General features: G+C 43.8%; 1 protein-coding gene across 14 annotated transcripts in view; it reads right to left on the bottom strand.

Annotated features, from left to right (window-relative positions):
• Window positions 1-53: 53 nt before the first annotated feature.
• Window positions 54-19581, bottom strand: part of rapgef1b (Rap guanine nucleotide exchange factor (GEF) 1b) — a 47293-nt gene continuing 27765 nt past the window's right edge. For 2 of the 14 annotated variants that reach the window (XM_031317429.2, XM_031317427.2), the window contains exons 7-27: window positions 17489-17539; window positions 16833-16947; window positions 16548-16734; window positions 15753-16271; window positions 14720-14922; window positions 12290-12451; window positions 10390-10536; window positions 9790-9882; window positions 8801-8886; window positions 7836-7941; window positions 7075-7150; window positions 6606-6690; window positions 5320-5412; window positions 4331-4516; window positions 3822-3906; window positions 3629-3723; window positions 3430-3508; window positions 2815-2916; window positions 2549-2646; window positions 2341-2469; window positions 54-1284 (exon numbers count right to left, since the gene is read on the bottom strand). In XM_031317429.2, the coding sequence (XP_031173289.1) occupies window positions 1134-1284; window positions 2341-2469; window positions 2549-2646; window positions 2815-2916; window positions 3430-3508; window positions 3629-3723; window positions 3822-3906; window positions 4331-4516; window positions 5320-5412; window positions 6606-6690; window positions 7075-7150; window positions 7836-7941; window positions 8801-8886; window positions 9790-9882; window positions 10390-10536; window positions 12290-12451; window positions 14720-14922; window positions 15753-16271; window positions 16548-16734; window positions 16833-16947; window positions 17489-17539 (2848 nt within the window). In that variant the 3' untranslated portion in view covers window positions 54-1133. The remainder of the gene's footprint in view (window positions 1285-2340; window positions 2470-2548; window positions 2647-2814; window positions 2917-3429; window positions 3509-3628; window positions 3724-3821; window positions 3907-4330; window positions 4517-5319; window positions 5413-6605; window positions 6691-7074; window positions 7151-7835; window positions 7942-8800; window positions 8887-9789; window positions 9883-10389; window positions 10537-12289; window positions 12452-14719; window positions 14923-15752; window positions 16272-16547; window positions 16735-16832; window positions 16948-17488; window positions 17540-19581) is intronic. The other 12 variants (XM_031317431.2, XM_031317432.2, XM_031317430.2 and 9 more) reach the window with 11 other exon arrangements.

Genomic DNA, 19581 nt, shown 5'->3' with positions numbered 1-19581 from the left:
ATAGAAAAGTCTTGAGTTTTGACAGCGAAAATGAAAGGTCTAAACCAACGCAGTGTGTATAGAAACAGAGCTGTTTGTTTTATTGGAGTTTGAGAGCACAGTGTGATGTGTTGGCATTGACCATTATCCCAAAAAAAGGAATCAAAATGATTTACTACAGCACATTTTGGAATGACAAACACACACAAGTCACTGAGGACTTCAGTCACACACAAAACACTTTCACACACTGACATGACTGGGACGTGATTGTGATTGCCTGATGGTTCTCTACACTTGAACACGGCACACAATGATTCAGTATGACTTACATAGATCACAGCATCTTTAGTAATTTATCTTTTTGTGTTTTTGCTTTTGCTTTTTTTAGTGCACATGTATGTATGGCACTTGGGAGAAGCTAAGCTCTTCTCATAAGCATAAACATCCTTTTTAAGAACAAAAAGGAGCAGTATATAATACATTTCATAACCATACATGATTCTTACACAAAATGTTTCAAAACAAACGCATAGGTTCCAGTCTTTAATGGTCATCCTCTCTTACGAGTTCAAATCCCGTCGCGCCCCCAGCCCATAACAGGGTCTGCAGCCTGCGTGTCGACGTCACAGTTCAGGGCAGGCTGCTCTCGAGGTTCTGTTTGAGGGGAACTCATGGGTCAAGGAGAGGGTTGCAGAAGATTACCAACAAAATGGCACATACATACAAAGGAAGAGGAAGGAGCAACTCGGAGAGCGATGGACCATTCAACTCAATCTCTCACACACGCACGCCAACAGCTCCACTCTAAAACAGAGAGCCCAGGGAACAGACTTTGGTTATTTCCGTAGCGTTCTCCCTGTCCGCTCTGTGTGATTCTTCACTCTTCCTTAGCACCAGGCTTCCTCTTGTTTCACCCATTGTCACTGCGTCTAAACGCCGGAGCCACAGTTATCCCAATTATAATCTCCCAGAGCAGCCGAGCTCTTTTGTAAACCTTGGCCACGCTTCAGTTGTCTGTAGTTTGTTCTGCATCCCCCCCCCACCACAATGAGTTTCTATTAGCTTCCATTCGTCTTTCTCTCAGTCTGTAGTAAAGTGGAGTTAGTGTCATGAAGCACAGTTGGAGGTCAGTCTCAGCGGCCCACAGGGCCCTATGTCTTCTCCTCGCGTTCCGTCTTGCGCCTGGTGATGTTCCTGGGCTTGATCTTCAGCGACAGCTCCCACAAGGCCTCCTCTGCCAGGTGGTCGCTGAAGTCGTTGAAGAAACAGACAATGTCTTCGTTGCGCTTCAGCTCGTAATGCCTGATATGAAAAGAGGTGGAGCTTTGATTAATGCAGGAGTTTATTGGTGAGAAAACAAACAGCCCACGTGGAGATGTCAGCGATGCTTTATGATATTTAAATGTAATGAAAAACAAAGCATTTCCCTGCCAGTGGCAAACAAAATGACATTCTATTACTTTGATTAATGTTAAAGTTTTCTAATGATAAATCAAGATCACGTGTATCTTTTCATACTGTACATATATCCAGGGTGCGATTTGTGGAAAAAAAGAAAAGGGGGGTTTGATCACGCACAAAACAAAACGTGCAAGAATTAAATCGATATATCCTTCCACTACATTACATGTCATTTAGCTGACCCAGGTCTCCCACACCAAAGGCATGTGTCATATCCACTGTGCCGTCACCACCCATCCAATGGATAGCGCCACTCGGCCAGGAATGCCAAAACACTTATTTATGAACTTCATGGAAAATGAAATCAAAATGAAATAGCACAATGTGGTTTCAACATAAAACGCAGAGCTTTCAAGCACAAAAACAAAATACTTTCACCCAGGAAACGCGTGTCCGTTCCTCGGGAGTGTTTTAAGCCAAACCACAATCTTTTTCCTAAACTTAACTAGTCGTTTTGGTGCCTAAACTTAAACTGCCGCCGCATCACGCTCACTTTTCTTGGCTAAACTACCATGGCCCCTAAAAAGGACCGTCGTCGGGCGGTGCCTGTAGCCGGCTCACAGTCACCTGTTGGCGGCTAAACACATCTACCAACTGTCACGGAGCTCTGTTGCTGCTAAACACAACTAGCAACTGCCGCTCGGATTTTATCGTTCTAACACACTATAGACACGTTACAGCGCTTTACTTAGTTTAAAATACATCTATTTTAGGTATATATAATGGTCTATTGGTGAAGCAGCATTGATCACTTTGAGGGGCGAGATACATTTTGTCCCCACCTGGGATTAAAATAATTCAGCAGAGGCTGGGATGTATAGACCAGAAAGGGGAAAATCACACCCATCTCCCCCCCCCCGGGCAAATCGCACCCTGCATGTTTCCCAGTGGACTTACACTTGCTGAAAGCGCCGCATGCTGTCTAGAATGTTGAACTGCTGCCAGCGTTTGGAGAAATTGACCTTCCCGTCAATGAGGTCAGGGTTACCCAGGTGCACGAAGGTCAGGTCCTGCAGAATGAGACCCCTGGGAGAGGGAGGAGTCATGTCAAGTTGTGGCTGTCAGATAAAACATTTGTACGAGCTCAAAACATTCGTTCACTTACAGGTACGGGATGCACGGAGGCTCCACCTCGGCCAGAGCAGCTCTGTATGCTCTGAAGGAGGAGGAGCTGTCAATCAACGTGCAATATTCCTCCAATCCCTGGGAAAAGAACACGGTGGGATGTGAGAAAATAGTGATAAAAACAATCATGATACTGCTCTGTAATTACTGAGAGTAGGTGTGTAGATTCAGAGACGACACTATCGTTGGGCTTCTCTCTTTTTTTACGTGCTGATACTTAACGTTGTAACCTTACGATCCTCTTACCTCTGACGTCTGTTTCTGCCACTCCAATCTCCTGATGGGGGCAGAGTCCAGGGCAGACAGTATTGCCAGGTAGGAGTTGAAATTATTCAACTTTCTTAAGTGCTGTGGTAAGAGATTTGTATAAATGTTAAACAACAAGGAAATCAACATGACAATTCAGATATTTAAGTATTATGCTCGTGTCACATTGCCAGACCTTCCTCCACAGCACTGCGGAGGAAGTCCACACAGCATTCCGGGATGGGAGAGAAACGTGCTCTGGTTTATTGGCATTTCTTTAAACCAATCACGATTGCCGAGACAGAGCCACGGTGCTGCTGCAAAATAGCACCGGGAAGGAACTTGTACGTTCAAAGATAGTTTTAGTCGTGCAACAGAAAACTCAGATTGGACAGATAGTCTAGCTAGCTGTCTGGATTTACCCTGCAGAGATCTGAGGAGCAGTTAACCATAGTCCTCATAAATCGACCGGAGTTTAAAATTACAACACAAAGAAAGCGGAAGGTAACGGGACATCCGGCCGAAAAGAGAGTCATCCGGCAGAATTTCCGGCAGCACTGGAGCAATTCCGGAAGTGGAACGTCTTGGATATAGACTAAGTGTTATGTGACTAACCTTCATTATCTTAATGAACTTGAGAAGCAGCTTCTCTCGGTCTTGGGCTTTCTCCTGCTGAATTATCAAAGAACGGACCCTACAGGCAGAAGAGAGATAAACGGTGTGGTGACAAGAAGATGGTATAAGAAGGAAGCCACGAATGCCAATGACAGAGAGCGAGATGTGACGGCATGACGTTTGTGGTTTTCGGTCTCACCAATAGCTCATGTTGTTAAAGTGCTCTGTGAACTGAGTCAGGTTCGGACTCTTCTCCTCATTCTGCTCCTTGGCCCAGAGCAGCACCTCGGGAATCTGAAGGAGAGCGGGACAGAGTTATAGTTAGTATAGAGCTCTCAAAACACAATCAATGTCAACATACTGGGAGGACTGACACGATGAAGCCACTGTACCTCAATTTTATAGAAGAGCTCAGCATCAAGAAGAGTGAGCTGATCGGCGATCTCATGACTGCGGAAGTCATGGAGAGTTCCAGGCCTGTTAGGACACACGCATCTATTAGGTGATGTCTTCAACTCTACAGTCTACCATGGCAATTCCTTGTGGTGCAGCTAAATGGTTTCACAGGAAGTCTGGTCATTTTGTAAAATAAAAAAATTAACCCAAGAGTTTAAACCTCACTAGAATCAAATGCCACAGTTAGGGGAATAAAGCATGGTGTACTAGAGAATAGCTGTTTAAAATATTGGATTTAATGAAACATTATCAAACATTTGAGAGGAGCCATTGTAAGATCTTATGGTGTATGAAGGCCGTTCCAGCAGGTGATAAACAAAACACTGTCCGTTCGCCTCAAAGGTGCTGAGCCAGAAATGGCTTAAATGAAGCGTTACATTACACTTACTATCCCCGCATGCCATACCAGTCTCGGAAAAAGCCGACCCTTGACCCCCCACAGTACCTTGCAGAGACCCCTCGGGCAGCGAGCGGCTTGAGGGAGTTAGTGTAGCGCAGCAGCTTCCTCTGCTCCACCTTATCCAGGATGTTCTTGCGGAGCACGCGGGCGAGGCTGAGCTCGCCATTGCACACCAGCGTGAACACCAGGTCCATCAGCTGTTTCAAGATGTCCTCTGTCAGCTCCACCAAGCTGGAGGACGGAGGAAGAGAATGATTACATTTTGGATGGGGTAAACAGAGGAGAGAAGGAGGGAAGAAAGTCATTAAATTGGTTGTTGATGGTCAGACGTGCACGGTTATGACCATAACGAGTACATTAAAAAAGGGAGTTTTGGAACAAAAAGAGACAGCTCTCCAGATGCTCTTGCAGAACTACGGACATATTTCCTGTTTATAGCTGTAGGCAGAACAATAAAGTAAAGCTCTTAGGATGAGTGAGTTCAAATAAACATTATGTAAGGCTGCGATTCATTGTCTGTAGGGTAATATGGCTGAAGAATTACTGGTACCGTTATATCCCAGCATCAAATCAATCATTCATGAGTTTACACAATACAGTTTGCCTACAGGTGTCAATAACACGCATCTCTGAGCATACTGGTTCCTAACATTTCTTGGCTTATGATCCTTTAAAGTGAAGCAATATCTACTTGTGACCCATCCTTACGAGTTAGTATGAGTGTGTTCCCTCCTCAGATGGTTTTACTTGAACTGTTTTTATAAACCAGTAAAGGTAATACTATCAGATGTTTCACAATAAGTCAGAAACATATATAATAACCTAATTTGTCCAGCAGAAATATGATTTGAATTTTCTTCAGATGGTCTATTTAACACAATAGCAATATCCATGTTTCTAAACATACACATGCTTTTATTCATTGATTCACTGAGAGACCAAGTTTCTTCTCCATATACTTGGAAACATATTCCCCTGAGGAGGAGCACCACACACACACTTAAAAAAAGGTCTTCCCCAGATTTGCTACTCACCACAGTTCATCCACCACACGAACCAGCACAAAGAATGTGTTCTTGCTGACTCGCTTCTTGAAGGTGTCCGGGCTGTGGCAGAACCTAGTGTATGTGCTTTGTGGTCAAGGACAAAGAAAACGATGCTACATGTGGAATTACAAAATACAATTACACGTTAAACTAAAAAGCTCTCGCACATATATGATGCTTCATCAGGCGACGAGACAAGATGTGTGAAGCTTAAACAACAAAACAATGCATTGACTTTTTTTTCAAATACAATATTAGGGTATAAAATAAGACTCCAATTTAGGGAACCCAGTCATGGCACAACAACTGTTGTTTCCTTTATGCAATGTAGGTCTCTTTCAGCTTTATTGTATGTAGGCCTGTCGCAATATGCAATAAATCGATCGCATGATAAATAAAAATGAGCTCGATAATTTTTAAATGGAAATTATCGCGGCCGGAAAAAAATTTCCATTTTATTTTGTGTTTTTGATTGGGTTTGGTTTTTATCCCAGTGCATTTTTTGTTAACAGAGACTGAGAGTCCATTTTATTTATTGTTTTTGGTTGTTTTGTTCATTTATTGTGGATATTTAAAATGTCTTCCAGTTCCAGTGTTAAATATTCTTTAGAAATAAAAGTTTATTGCTCTTTGAAAAGGTGTACCTGCATTATTATGCCATTATCATTATTTTAGATGACAATGGTCTCAGCGTCGTGGCTGCATTAGCTCAGTTGGTAGAGCAGGTGCACATATACTGAGAGGTTTAAGCCTCAACGCAGAGGTTTAAAAGGTGGAAAAGCCCAAAAAATAACCTTTAAAAAAAAAAAAAAAAAAAAAAAAAAGGTCTCAGAACGACAATATTATCGTAACATAGCAATCACTGTCAGTTCTATGGAGTAATAAGAGTCACGCTAGCTGCTCTGTGAGCTAGCTGATAACAACAGTGACAAAACATTACACATGGAAGTTTGCTACTGGAGAGCCAGCTTTTTACATCATGAGGGAAAATAAAGGAGGGAAAAGTTCATGGTACTTGCTCTCTTTAGGTACCATCAAGCAAGGCACACGATCACAAAAAGCCCCAATATTTTCAGTAGTAATCTAGACTTCAGTATCTATCAGTGGAGCATTACAGTTGCACTGGAGGTCTCCATCTAGAAATGTTTGTAACTGAAAGAGCCGAGTGAGAGCAAACAAGTCTTTTCTTGGTAAATAAGGATTAAAAACAGCCTTCTGCCAACTAAATAGCGATTGAGCTCAGAGTGACATGTTGAGTGATTTGAAAAGGATATCTGTAGTGTAGCTTCTTAATGAGGTCCTCGGGGGTTATAAAAGTCCTATACGTAGTTAGAAAGGCTTCACAGTACAAAACAAGATCTGTCAAGCAAAAACAGAAGAAGAAAAAAAGCAACATATATTTCAGTTGAAGTGCAGCCAGAGCTCCCAATTAACTGAAAACACATCATCAAAGGTGAAGGATACATCCCCAGACTGACACTTCTCAAATAGCTGAACCAGAGAGAGACTGAGGCTTTTAAATGCTACTCAGATGAGCAGATTAGAAAAGTAATAACACATCAGTCAAACTACAGAATCCCACTTTACAAATAAAAACAAATCTTTCTTTGAGTATAAAATGATTGCAAGTCTGTCAAGCAAGCATCAAAGCTGTGCTAGTGACCCAGAAGCCCAGTAACATACTCAGCTGTCCATAACAAACGCACGGGGTGAGCATAAGTCCTCATGTGTTCTGTACTGTACCTTTGCGATCTGTTTCTGTAGCGTGGACTAATAGAATATCTCCTGATCCAGCACGAACATCTGGGCCATCATCATTCTGGGAAAATGAAAGAGAGCAAGCGAGGCGCAAAAAATTGGAGAAAATGAAAGACAGAGAGAGTTAGAAAGAGGGGGATGAGATTCAAAGCAGGAGAGGAAACGAGTGGTTAGAGTTGATGTGGGCTGATGCAGTCTAGTCCAAAATGAAGCTTGCACCTTTCCTTTTTCTGCCTGTTTTTTCTCTGCCCCCCCCCCCGTCCTGCACCAGCTCCTCTGATGACGAAGAAAAAGTCAGACTTGTATATGATAAAAGCCCCACCACTGCAATATATCTTCTGTAACAGCTCTAAATGTCATCACAGGATATGAATGTTCCCTACTCCCATTTCTGATCCCCTCCCTATGTCCTTTTGTAAATCATTGCTGTCACATTGCCCCTAACCTTGCAGAGTGGAGTATTTTCATACATCTGTCTGTCAGACTGCACCACACAGGACAAAGGAGGAGGCGGTGTAGGAGGAGGGCGGTTTGTGAATTTCAGCTCTGCAATTTCAGATACTAAACTCCAGAGGGCAGCAATGGCTATCAGTGGCGCATCTCAGGATCTGATTTTACATCTGAGTGACTCACAGTGACCTTTAGCCTGCGCTGGACTAACAAGATAAAATGGGCTTTATATGCTGGTGCTGCTTGTGTCACAGCAGATTTCTAAAAACAGTGCACAGCATCAGCGGTTGTCTTACTTCCTGTTTTAGTGTTATCCTGCTCATAATCTCCTTGTGGTCGATGAGGGAGAGCTCGTCCACGTCTTCCTCATCGCTGCCAGCCGACTCTGTTGACTTCTGCCTCCTAACACACACACACACACGCACACACAGTTATCAGCAAAGAAACCCTTACTACTTTCTTAGACACTGCTGACTATAGCTATACTGCATTCAGAAGCTGAAACTTTGACAATCGATTATTAATATATATTTTTTTATTTTATTTTAAGATTTTTTTTGGGGCTTTTCCCTTTATTTGAAAGTGGATAGATATGAAAGGGGGTGAGAGATGGGGGACGACACGCAGCAAAGGGCAGCAGGTCGGATTCAAACCTGCGCCGCTGCAGGACTCAGCCAACATGGGGCGAACGCTCTTACTGGGTGAGCTAGAGGCCGCCCCGACAATCGATTATTTGTTAAAACATTTATTGGTTTGAGCTTCACAAATGCGAGGATTTGATGTTTTTCTTTGTCATATATATCGAATACCTTTGGGATTTGGACTGTTTATGAATTGGGCGTTGGAAAATAAAAGTGTGTTTTTTTTTCAGAAATTGGCAGCTTAATCAATAAAATAGTCATCAGTTGTAACACTACTACATAACAATTCTAAGCAAGGTTTAAGTACTTAGTGTGTTTACACTGGAAAAGTGACAAAATATAGTATACTCAAATTGTGTTTCTGTAAATAGTCTCACTATTCTCGGAAAATGCAACGCGCAAAGGGAACAGAGAAGCTTTATTTGGACTTTGTGGCAGTTTGATTGACATCTGACAGCTATTTCATCATTTCTTGTATGCTGATTTTTCATATATTAACTTCATAAACAGTAGCCTACACTATTAGTATAGCACAGTAAATACTGTACACAGGTACCATGTAGTATGGAAGTGGGACACGGCGTATATCATTTACAGGATGTAAACATTACGAGCCTTACCTTTCCTTGTCCAACGCCTCTTTGCTGTTGGTGGATGGCATCTGAGGGGTGGGGTCTTGAAGTACATTGTCAGCTGTGATTGTTTCCTAATCATGGAGGGAAACGCAATAATCAACACGTGTACTGTAGGTTACATGGTAAATGGTTCCATGCAGTGACAGAAGGCTGGCTATTGATGAGATCGTATGAACCGTTTTAGTGAAAGGGAGGATGGATGCACCAAATGTTTATACCACTATGTTTACAAAGTATGTTATGCTGAAGGGTAAAATGTAGCTTTTACCTCAGTATTAGCAAGGAAAACCCCAACAGATGAGACCCAAAACAGAAAGACACCAGAGGGTAGAACTCATTCACACTGAAACTGCACCAAATGTAAAGCTACAAATACAATCCCACACTCGTACATTGTTTCTTTTGCTCTCACTTTACATTCGCATACAACCCAAACATACTTCAAATACACCATGAATGTACACTTTGGCCCAAGGCAATACAAGCACAACCACACACTGTAAAACATGCACAGGTGCACATAAGCAGTTATGGGGAATGTTATTGGAAAATTGAGAACCAGTGAACCATTGAGAATCCCTTTTGGAGTAGCATCGGAACAAGGTTAAATGCTCGTTACAGTTGAAGTGCAGCCAGAGAGACAGCAATCACCAGCCAGAACAACATACATAGGGACATCTTTTCCACAGACACCAACCACAGCACATAAGTCGCTCGCAGGCAAACCTGTGAACCTGAAATCATGCTCAGTCAGGTTTGGCTCCATTCACATTCCATTTCAGTGCCATCAGTTCGAGAGATGAATCATTAAGAGCTGCTCACTGCAACAGATGAGTGCCGCGAGGCTTTTTCTGCCAGTCAAACAGGCCTCCTTACTTCAAATACCTCGCCGCGTTTTCAATTGATTCATATTCCTGAAGTGATGGGACGTGTAAATGGAATTGACCTTTCACCCGTGGCGGTCAGCTACTTACTCTGAGGGAGAGAGGCAGCTCCCCATTGGCCTGGCTGGATGAGTACAAGTTGACGTACTCCCCCTCCCCGCCCTCATCATTTGCGCTCTCGCTCTACAGGAAAAGAGGAGGGACACAAACCCAGGCGTGAGGGAGCGGAGAGGGGCACAGAGTGTTTGCTAACAGACGTCAAGTGCGAATATGTGGCTAAGGAGGAAAGAAAGCAGCTAGCTGAGGTTTGGTATTGTACAGTGAGCGGTATGTTTTCCAGCTCAGTATCATCAGGACCACTAGGTGGCACTAGAGTGCGTCATTTGTAAAGGTAATAGTGTCTACTGGCAAAAAGAACATGCAGTGCAACATGCTCTACTGGGATTCTTTAAAGACCAATAATCAGACAGCAGACAGTTTGTGGGCAGTGATAATGACAACAAGATGCCACTAAGTGAATGAGTCACTGTATTATCATCTGAGCACCAGTACTGAACACCAAACTGCTGTTATCTAAAACCAATCTGCCAAGGGAAGCGGTCCAGTATCACATTTTATTATCTGTCTTCGAGAGCTGGTTCATAGAAGTATCCTGCCTGTGCTTCCGACATCAATCCTCTGAAAGCTCACCGCTGAGGTGTGGAGAGAGTCAGTGAGAGAAGACTCAGAAGGAAGACAGACAGCAACAGAGCCCATTGAGCCAGCCAGGGAACCGTTGGGCCCGCCCCCGCTGCCATCCAGAATGGTGGCATTGGTCAAGGCAACCTGGTCCAAACTCTGTGATTGGTGGAAAGAAGGAAAGCAGGAAAGAAAAAGAAAATAAAAGACAGTATGAAGGGATCAGAGAGGTGAAGACAGAGCAGATAGAAAAAGAAGCTGAAAAAGAGTAAGCAGTGGGGGGGAAGAAGTGTCCTCATTCTTCAACACCTCCATTAAGCCTGGACTGTGAGAGTGATGTGCCTGAACATGAAATGCACTGCACACACATACACTCAAAAAATGCTAAACTGGGACCAGTGGCAACAGAAACCTCTCCAGTGAGATAACGTGGAAGATGGCAAGACAGAAATGTTCAACAAGGAAATGTAGATACAGCAAGGTCCAGTAACAGTAAATATGTGTTTAGGCAGGAGATGTGGTGAGTGTATGTATGTGCGTGTGTGTGTGTGTGTGTGGCCAGCTGAGGAGATGCCTGTCTGCAGGGTGGTTGTGGTAACCTGTTTTAACATGTTGCACATATCAGCCCTGTTTCAGAATACCAGCATAGAGCGGTACGTACACTGATAAACACCACGCACGCGTGGCTGACACATACATGCACGTGTTCATGCACAGACACGCAGGATCAGCGGGAAATCAAGGCCTCTCACTCTCCTCTTTTTCATAGCAGCCGTCTTTAAAAAAAAAAATACTGTCTATATTAACAGCAGCAACACACACGGGGAGATACACTTTTTCTTGCACTTTCCACTCAACATATGCCCCCCCCCCCCGAACACATCATGTCCCCAGGAGTTGAGGAATGTAAACATTCCACAGAAACAGACAAACGGGAGATGTGGACATGTGTGTGTGCATTTAGGGTGTGGGAGGAGGTTACAGCATGGCGATGGAGGGGAGACTAGACAGATCGGAGAAGGCAGAGAGTGTGTGGACAGCGACTGGCGCTGGAGTATGAAAAAGACGAGGAGGAAGAGAGGAAAGAAGAGGAGCAGAAACAAGAGGAATGTGTTTTCCATCAGGTCCATCTGGTGCTGCATTCCACTGGAGATATCCTGAGGGAGATCCACACTGTGCCTTAGGGTACCTCGCACACCATGGGGTCACCACGGGTCAATTTTCCCAAAATACTGACCTAACACATAGCCAGGTCCGCTACGGGGTCAGGGTCAAGCAATAACTAACTGGAATATAGCACCAATTAGCTAAAAGCTAATTAATTAACAAGAACCGGTTGATGGTTGAAACATTTCCAGTTAGGCCAACAAAGGGCTATGTTGTTATTTATAATCCCCAATGAAAGACCTGACAGTCTCTTGTGATATTTAGATGGGCTGCTCCAGACACACAACTCACTGAGGCAAACGGAAAACAGGGAAAGGGTCAAATAATTACCTGTCATGTGGAGGAATGTTTCAGTGCAACACACAAACTTGGCTAGCCAGAGGCAACAAATAACTGCACACAGTCACGACCAAGCAAAGCACACATTCATTTTATCATATCTAATGCCTCAGCTAAACAAAAACACACAGCAAAACAACAAATGTACACTGTCAAAACAAATGCACACATGGATGGGTGGATTAAGAAAATGAATGACCACACAGCAACCAAACCATGGCCCTTGAGGGATGGCCCCATCAGAAAAGGGGCAAGGGGGTAGATAAACAGACTGTATCACATATGGAGCACACACACTGGTCAAGCCGCCCCTGGACCAGTCCAGGACCACACAGCACCCACACCAGAGTGGAGAAATGGAGGTGGAGGGATGGGGTTCAAGAAAGGGGGGGGGGGGGGGACTTACCGTGGGTGCGGTCAAGGAAGCTTGGCCAATCAGGTAGGAGTTAGAAACGGACATGCTGAGGCCCAGCCCAGAGCCTGCCTCCTCCATGGCCGCTACAGACGGCTGGAGGTGGCAGGAGAGAGAAGAGGAGGAGGAGGAAGAGGGGGAGGAAGAGTGGGAGGCCTGAGAAGGAAACAAAGAGGAAGAAAGAAAGGTAGAAAAGATAGAAAAGAAAGTCAGTAAGAGTAATTGGGGTTATAAAGGCAAAGAGGGGAAAACAGGGTGTTAAGGGAGAAAAAAGAAAAAAAGGGGACAGTTGATTACACTAGTAAGCAAGACTGAATTAGAGCAGATTTAATCAAAGTTCAGCAGCAGAGGAGTGAAGTCGAAGTGGTGGAAGCTGAGGAGGATTCTGGTAGTTTGGCTGAGAAAGCATCGGCTTACTGGCTGTGGAAGTAAATACAAGTGCTACTACGTTTAAGTTAGAGTTCTTTTTAGAGAACCCTAATTACTAGAAGGGCATATGACATGTACAGGTCACACACATTTATGTCTACTGTGACAGTCCAATAAACTTTCTTTTAATATCCTGAGCTTTAAGGGCTTTCCAGAAATCAGGCCAACTAAAACACGTTTTAAACGGTGCCAATATGATCTGCTCTGGGTTTTTTTTTTTTTCACCCATTTCCTTATCCAGGCAGCAGCTGAAATTACTTTTTTTTTGCAAAGCCGCATAAAGTCGCCAAAGCGTGTAAGCCTGGAACATGGGTTTATGGTGGAGGCAAACCGGCTTATTCCACTGGGCCACGAGCTCATCAAGTCCAAAACATGAGGCCAGATTAGGCCTTGCGGCAGGAGCAGAGATGAGTGCAGTTCGACTGTACGCTCAGACAAAAGAATGATAAAAATAAAAGCTGGGCACAGGGCTCTAAATACACAGTTGTGGTGGCAGAGAGAGGACAACGGACAAAGAGAAAGAAGAAAGACTCTCTGAGGTGGCCTGGGTAGACTGCCACTCAACCACAAAGTCTATTTTCTTTACTGGGCTATGATACTGTACATCCAGCTATACCCTGGAGGAGTGTGTCATCTGTTTACTGTCTTCATTACTACACAGCTTTAGGCCAACCACAGATCAATTTGTCACCTTCAAATATGTACGGCAGGCATTAGTGAGGGAAAATAGGCAAGTGTGTTTCTTTGAGAGACCCACGGACCAACTATTGACCATGCAATATGTTGCTGTTTTTTGTAGCACTACAGTGTGAAAATTTAAGGGAAATCCAGAGGACTACCTACTTTCATGTAATCATGAAAGCTGCACGAGGCTCATGCAACTTAGTCCCAAGATACGTTGTTTTGCGCGAGTTCTCGTTTCCCTGAATCAACAATGAAGGTGGGGAGGGCAAAGTTAGCATGACCCATAATGGCCACATTTTGAAATATCCCACAAATAAAGCAACATCTTAATTATTTCTCCATAAAATGTTGTATTCATAACTACAAAAGCTACAATCAAAGTTAAAAAAAAACATCTTAAGGTGGTATTTCTTAAGAGTTTATCATTTTAAAAACTCAGCTAACATGCTGCTAAACTGGGATTGGTGCACAGAAGAAGTGTCATCACCTTCACCCACTTCAAACCAGTGAAAAGAGCATTGAGTCAATGCTTTGTAGTGACAAATAACGATAACCAAAATTGTTCTAATTTTGGCAGAATATAGTGTGTTCATGTCGGACTCCATCACTCTGTAGTACAAAGAAGAATTTGTCAATCTTTCAAACTCACATGGCTCATCACAGCGGGCTGTGCCCTATGCTCTATCCAATCGTGTCCCTTCCCTCTCTCTACTCACTGACTCTCTGTCAGACAGTTGTCTCAATTAACCCTGACGCCGACCCAGATTAAGATATGTGAACTCAAAAGCTGGTCTTATCTGCCACTAACAACCAAACACCTCCGTGTATGTACAGACGTCTGCTTTGGTTACAGGATGGCGAGATAGAGAGAGTAAAGAGGGGAGGCTGAATAGGTGAGAGAGATAACAAGATAGGATGAGGCACGAGAGAAAATGGATGAGGATTACCACTGGAATGTACTTTAGCCCCAGAATGCAATCAGCATTCTTTCCCACTCTTTCCTTTGCAGCCAGCATAAGGTATGAAGACATTGGGACCAGCACAGAGCTCTAACACAGAGGGTTGTTTTTTTTATAGTTCACATGTCCCGGTAACCCTGTCCTCGCAACACTCTTTGTCACGTGATTCTAGATATAATCTCATAAATAAATAAATAAATAGTGTCCACAGCCTCAAAGTTTTGGTCTATATTTGAGGAATTTAAATTACAGCTTTGCTCAAACAGTATCAAACACAATATCACAGTAACTGGTTTTGGTCCCTCAGAACGGTTAATGCCATTACACTTGCACACATGGATAGGTTTCTTACCAGTTGCCTTTGTTTCGGGGGCAATGCTGGAGGCAGCACTGGCTCGTGGACTGAGTCGGTGCTGCTGAAGGAGTCGTTGAAGCCGTAGACCTCCTGGAATCGCTTGTTGCGCTGCTCGTAGATGCTCTCGCTCTGTGGCATCTGGTAGAACATGGAGGGCTGTGGCTCGGAGTAGTCTTCCACAAACTGCATGTACTGGAGGACTGGAGGTGGATTAGATTATAAAACATTGATTGTTTATTTAGCTTAGAGTTCTGACTTTAAAACGCAACCAAGTCTAGAATGAACTTTTTTTTTTTTTGCAGTAAATTGTGTCCTCTAAAGATTCATGTATTCCATTTTGAAATCTTCATTAAAGAGGCACTCCTGTGATTTTGTATTGCTCCTCCACAAACTTGGGACACTTACAAGAGACATACTTTTAAAAAAAACGGTGAAAATCGAAGCAGCACAGGCCGAGATATCTCGACTTTTTGTCCCTAGTACGGGTCAAGCTCCAAATACACTAGATCCTACATTCCCCATGATGCTACTCAAAAGTGTCTTAGACCATCCCTACTCGGTAAACACCCTTGTCTTTTCCATGTCCACTTGAAATCATACATGCATGTAGTCATGCACTGTGATTAGTGTTTGAAGAACTAAGAGGAAGGGCTGACTGTATGGAATGACATAATACAGTAGCTTGAGAGGAAGTGATGTAGCAGGTGTGTCAGGAAATGACCAAATATTGCCCTCTGTGCCCCCAGAGCGGGGCCCATTGTAGCACATCCTGGTATTCACTTCCTGTCTCTAATTACAGTGGAATATTTCCTTGACATAAGCGATGCTTCAATGAACTGATGACGAAGTGCAGCCAATGTCCCATTGTCCCTTCCTTAATCAACCTCATCCCTTCCTTTATTCTTCCCTACATTAGACTCTTTTCTCCCTTCCTTTGCCTCAGTCCCCTCTACTCTGGCCATCTATTTCTTCTTCCTTGCCTTCAACACTCCCTCATTACGTCCCCAGCCCCTCCTTTTCCCTCACTTACTGTTTCTGCTTTTCTTTTCTGGCAGCGGCGGCGGGCTAGCGGGGACATCTGCATTCTCGCTGGCTATGTACTGGGTGACGAACACGCCCCCATTTGTCTGGGGAACAGGTGAGATGGGTGTGAAAAGGGGGAATGGCGGTGTAGGGTGGAGCTCCTCTTCTGACAAGTTGTCATATTGGGAGGGGTAGCGCTCATACAGCACCCTGGACCCTACGTCAGGGAAAGGCTGGGTGCCGCGTCGCTTCTTCTGTGGAAGGGCAGGGGGCGCGCTGACGCGGTAGGACTGTACGGGATTGGTCTGATTAGGCTGCGGGGTCCAGTATTCTGGCTGCTGCTGTGCTGGAGGAGCACTGAAGCGGGGATGTGACGGATGCTGTCCGGGGACCGGGGAAGAGGACTCGCTGTGAGACTCAGGCAGGGGGCTCAGGCACCCTCCTACCGGTATTGGGGGCAGGTTCTCCCCAGCTGACAAATCCTGGTGGAGGAAGTCATAATCCGGGTCGTAATTCTCTGTGTTGTCTGAAAAGGTAAAGAAAAAAGGTACAAATCACATTCCAATCTTCAAATATTCAGATTGAACCCTCAACCAGTGTGGCTTTTAACTTGGGTCAAGGGTTGGGTTCTTATAGTTAAAGGATTCGATAAGCTCTGACACCAACGAATTTCCTTGTATCGCTCCTCCGTCTTTATTTATTACGATAGTGTGTAGAAAACATTTAGGAAACATAAGTAGGCTTCTCATTTATAACCAGCAGGGAGTACTGCGTTTAATATGACACGTCAACAGCGCCTTACCAAGCGTCTCACAGGAGGTGTTACGAGAACACTGACCACTGTCCTGCTCCATGGAGGAGAGCTGTTCATCGGACTTGCTAAGTTTCCCCATGCTGCTGCATGGAGACAGGCGTGGAGAGTCGCCCCCGTAGGACTGGCTCCCCCCAGAGAAACGCCTCTGAAGGAACTCCTGCTCATAGTCCTGCTGCTGCACACACACAAAAAAAGACCTTTAGCACTATTTTTTCTTGCTTGGTTAGTTTATTGAAACTGAAGGTGCCCAATAATGGACCATGATCCCCCCACCTGTCTGTGGACGCTGCAGGGCAGGCTGGAGCCGCGGCTCATTGGGGCGACCACTGCAACCCGTGTAGGCGAAGGGGCCGACTGACGCTTCTTAGGGGGAAGAGCTGGTGGAGGGCTACAGAACAGCAAACAGAAACAGCAGAATTAAATAACACGAATGTTGGATGTTTTTGTTCCAGAGGCAAAGTCAATACAGACAATCTGGCAAGCACGCAAAACGCGCTTTCTCAGGATGCACACACAAATCCATGTATGAATACAGGAACACACACATTGTCATCCCTCCGGTGGAATAGTGAGATGAAAGTGAGGGTGTTTCATGTTAGCCTCTCTCAGCTATGACATGAAGCTGTCCTGCTTATCAAACCTAAATTAATTGAGTTAATACCAGGTCAAAATGGGGTGAAGAGCGGAACACAATGCACCATGATATGGAGGCCAGCATAAAGACACTGCAAAGGTCAGTCAGACACTCTCATGCACTGAACAGTCTTCTGATTGGATGTCGAATTCTTCAGGGAAATGCCCAGGATAACACAAAGTTTGGGATAATGCAACCATGCATGTCAAAAACACTTTCATCCAATCCAGAAGCTTTATGGGGGTCTAGGGTGGGATGTTAAAATGGAGACAGATGATCCTATGGGCTAACATACTTCTCCTTCTGAGAGGGTCTCCTTTGGCCAGCGTCAGCACTCAACTGTGCTCTGTTCCCAGAATCCAAAGGGAAACCAAGGATGAAAAAAATTGAGAGACAGCAGAAAGAGTAAGAAAGGAAAAGACAAACAAACAAAAAGTGTGCCACATTTGAAGCCTAAAGTGTGAAAAAATAAAAGATTTTAAGGAGTCTGGAATTTTAAGCATGTGGATCGATGGAGCTGCAATTGGAATGATGGGGAAAAGAAAATATACTATACACCCATATGTTTTGGGATTTTCAAACTCAAAAAGGTCTAAATCAGTGAAATTGAAAGTAGTATATAGAACTCCCCTTACTCCTCCCATACCCACATCCTTAAAACCTTCTTTATTCCTCATTTGATATTTGTGAAACATTTCTGGTCTAAAAATAAGTTCAATTTAAAGTGAAAAGGCTGTGAGAAATAAATCCCGGACACTTCACTGCTTCTGTTGCGACCGTGCAAAAGGTCACAACATTTCTGTGGTCACACCATCACCACCAAGCCCTCGTCTTCTCATTGGATGGAGACAAAACCGAAAAAAAGAAACCTTGAACTGAGAAAGGATTTAAATCTCAGTCTTAATGATGGCAACAAATAGAGCGGGATGAGGTACCAGTACTTCCTCAGCACTGTTTGACCAAAGTGAAAGCTTCAGTGAGAAATATTGCACCCAGTGTTTCCCACAGTATTAGTGTCTATTTTTGGTTGTGGCTGACGGGGGAAGGATGGGGCAGCACTGAAAAAAGTTAGGAAAAATGTATTTAGATATTTATTTTTTTTCATTGTGATGTGTTTTTAATTTAGGGGTTTGAGGGGAGGAGAGCGTGAGTTACATGTAATCTGGAGAGAACGTCAGTCTTTTGGACCCACAGCCCGCTGCTCCGAAGCCTGGCATCACCACACAGCAGTGGTGGCTGCTGGTCTTTCAAAGAGGGGAAGCTCATTTTCGGCCTACATCATAAAAATTGTCCATTTATTTATAATAATAATAATAATAATAATAATAATAATAACATTATATATTAATAATTATATTTAATAATAATAATAATAATAATAATATAATAATTTATAATATCCGTGAGATGGTTTCATCAAGAGGCATGGCCAGCAGTACATTTTCTTTGTCATAGCACTTCCAGTCAGCCAGCTAACTTTGTCATACTAGGAGAGCTGAACAGACCTGTTACTTTGCCCTATCTTTTGCACTAAATCAATCTTAGGTGTTGATCTGCCCTGCTGTTTAATTCTAAGTTTCTCCTTGTAAGGAAGACTTTCAAATGGCTCTGCCAAAATCAGGTCGACAATATTAGCATTGTCTGCCATCGTGTGCAGTTTGCTAGCTGGCTAGTTCACCCCTACAACACTAGCCTAGCCTACTGTATGAATGAATGAATGAATGAATGAATGAATGAACAAACGATCTAACAAAACGATATTAAACTCGAAGGAGGAAATGTGGGAATTAGGTTAAACTGAAAGGAGGAATGTGGTGTATAATTGTATGAAATGTATGATGAAAATTGGCTAGCAATTTCGCCAAGCAAATACCAAGAAATAGGTTGCAGCAGTTCGTCTTTCGAATGAACATGCAAAATCCGCGATGGGACTGAGCTTGAATAGCTTCGGCGACTTTTTATAGTACAAAATCGCTGTCAATCAAAAAGGAGATGCAGTCTTTCGACAGACCCTCAAATCATCACGCAGAAGCCCAGAGTCCAGGCCAGCCCACTCCTCCATTCACCCCCAGAGACGCTGAGCGTCCGTGGGCGGGACATAATCGCAGCATTTATCCAATGACCGTCTAGTTTCGAAGCACTGAAAAAAGCAGTTCAAAGCAGCCCCATTGAAGTCAATGGACGCTAGGCTTCAACAGGGAAAGCAAACTCGTCTTCGAGTTGAACGTGTTCTAATGCATTTTAGTCAATAAAATGTTAACACAATAGTACGTATTTGACCATACATTTTTAAAATTACATTTTAGGGGAAGCTGAGCTTCCCTTGCAGTCTTAAAGAAATCACCTCTGCCACACAGCTAGCATACGGTAATGTCTTCAATGAGTTCA

The sequence above is a fragment of the Sander lucioperca genome, chromosome 14, assembly GCF_008315115.2.
Source record: "Sander lucioperca isolate FBNREF2018 chromosome 14, SLUC_FBN_1.2, whole genome shotgun sequence".
NCBI classification, from domain to species: Eukaryota; Metazoa; Chordata; class Actinopteri; order Perciformes; family Percidae; genus Sander; species Sander lucioperca.
This window is presented reverse-complemented; position numbering and strand designations above follow the sequence as displayed.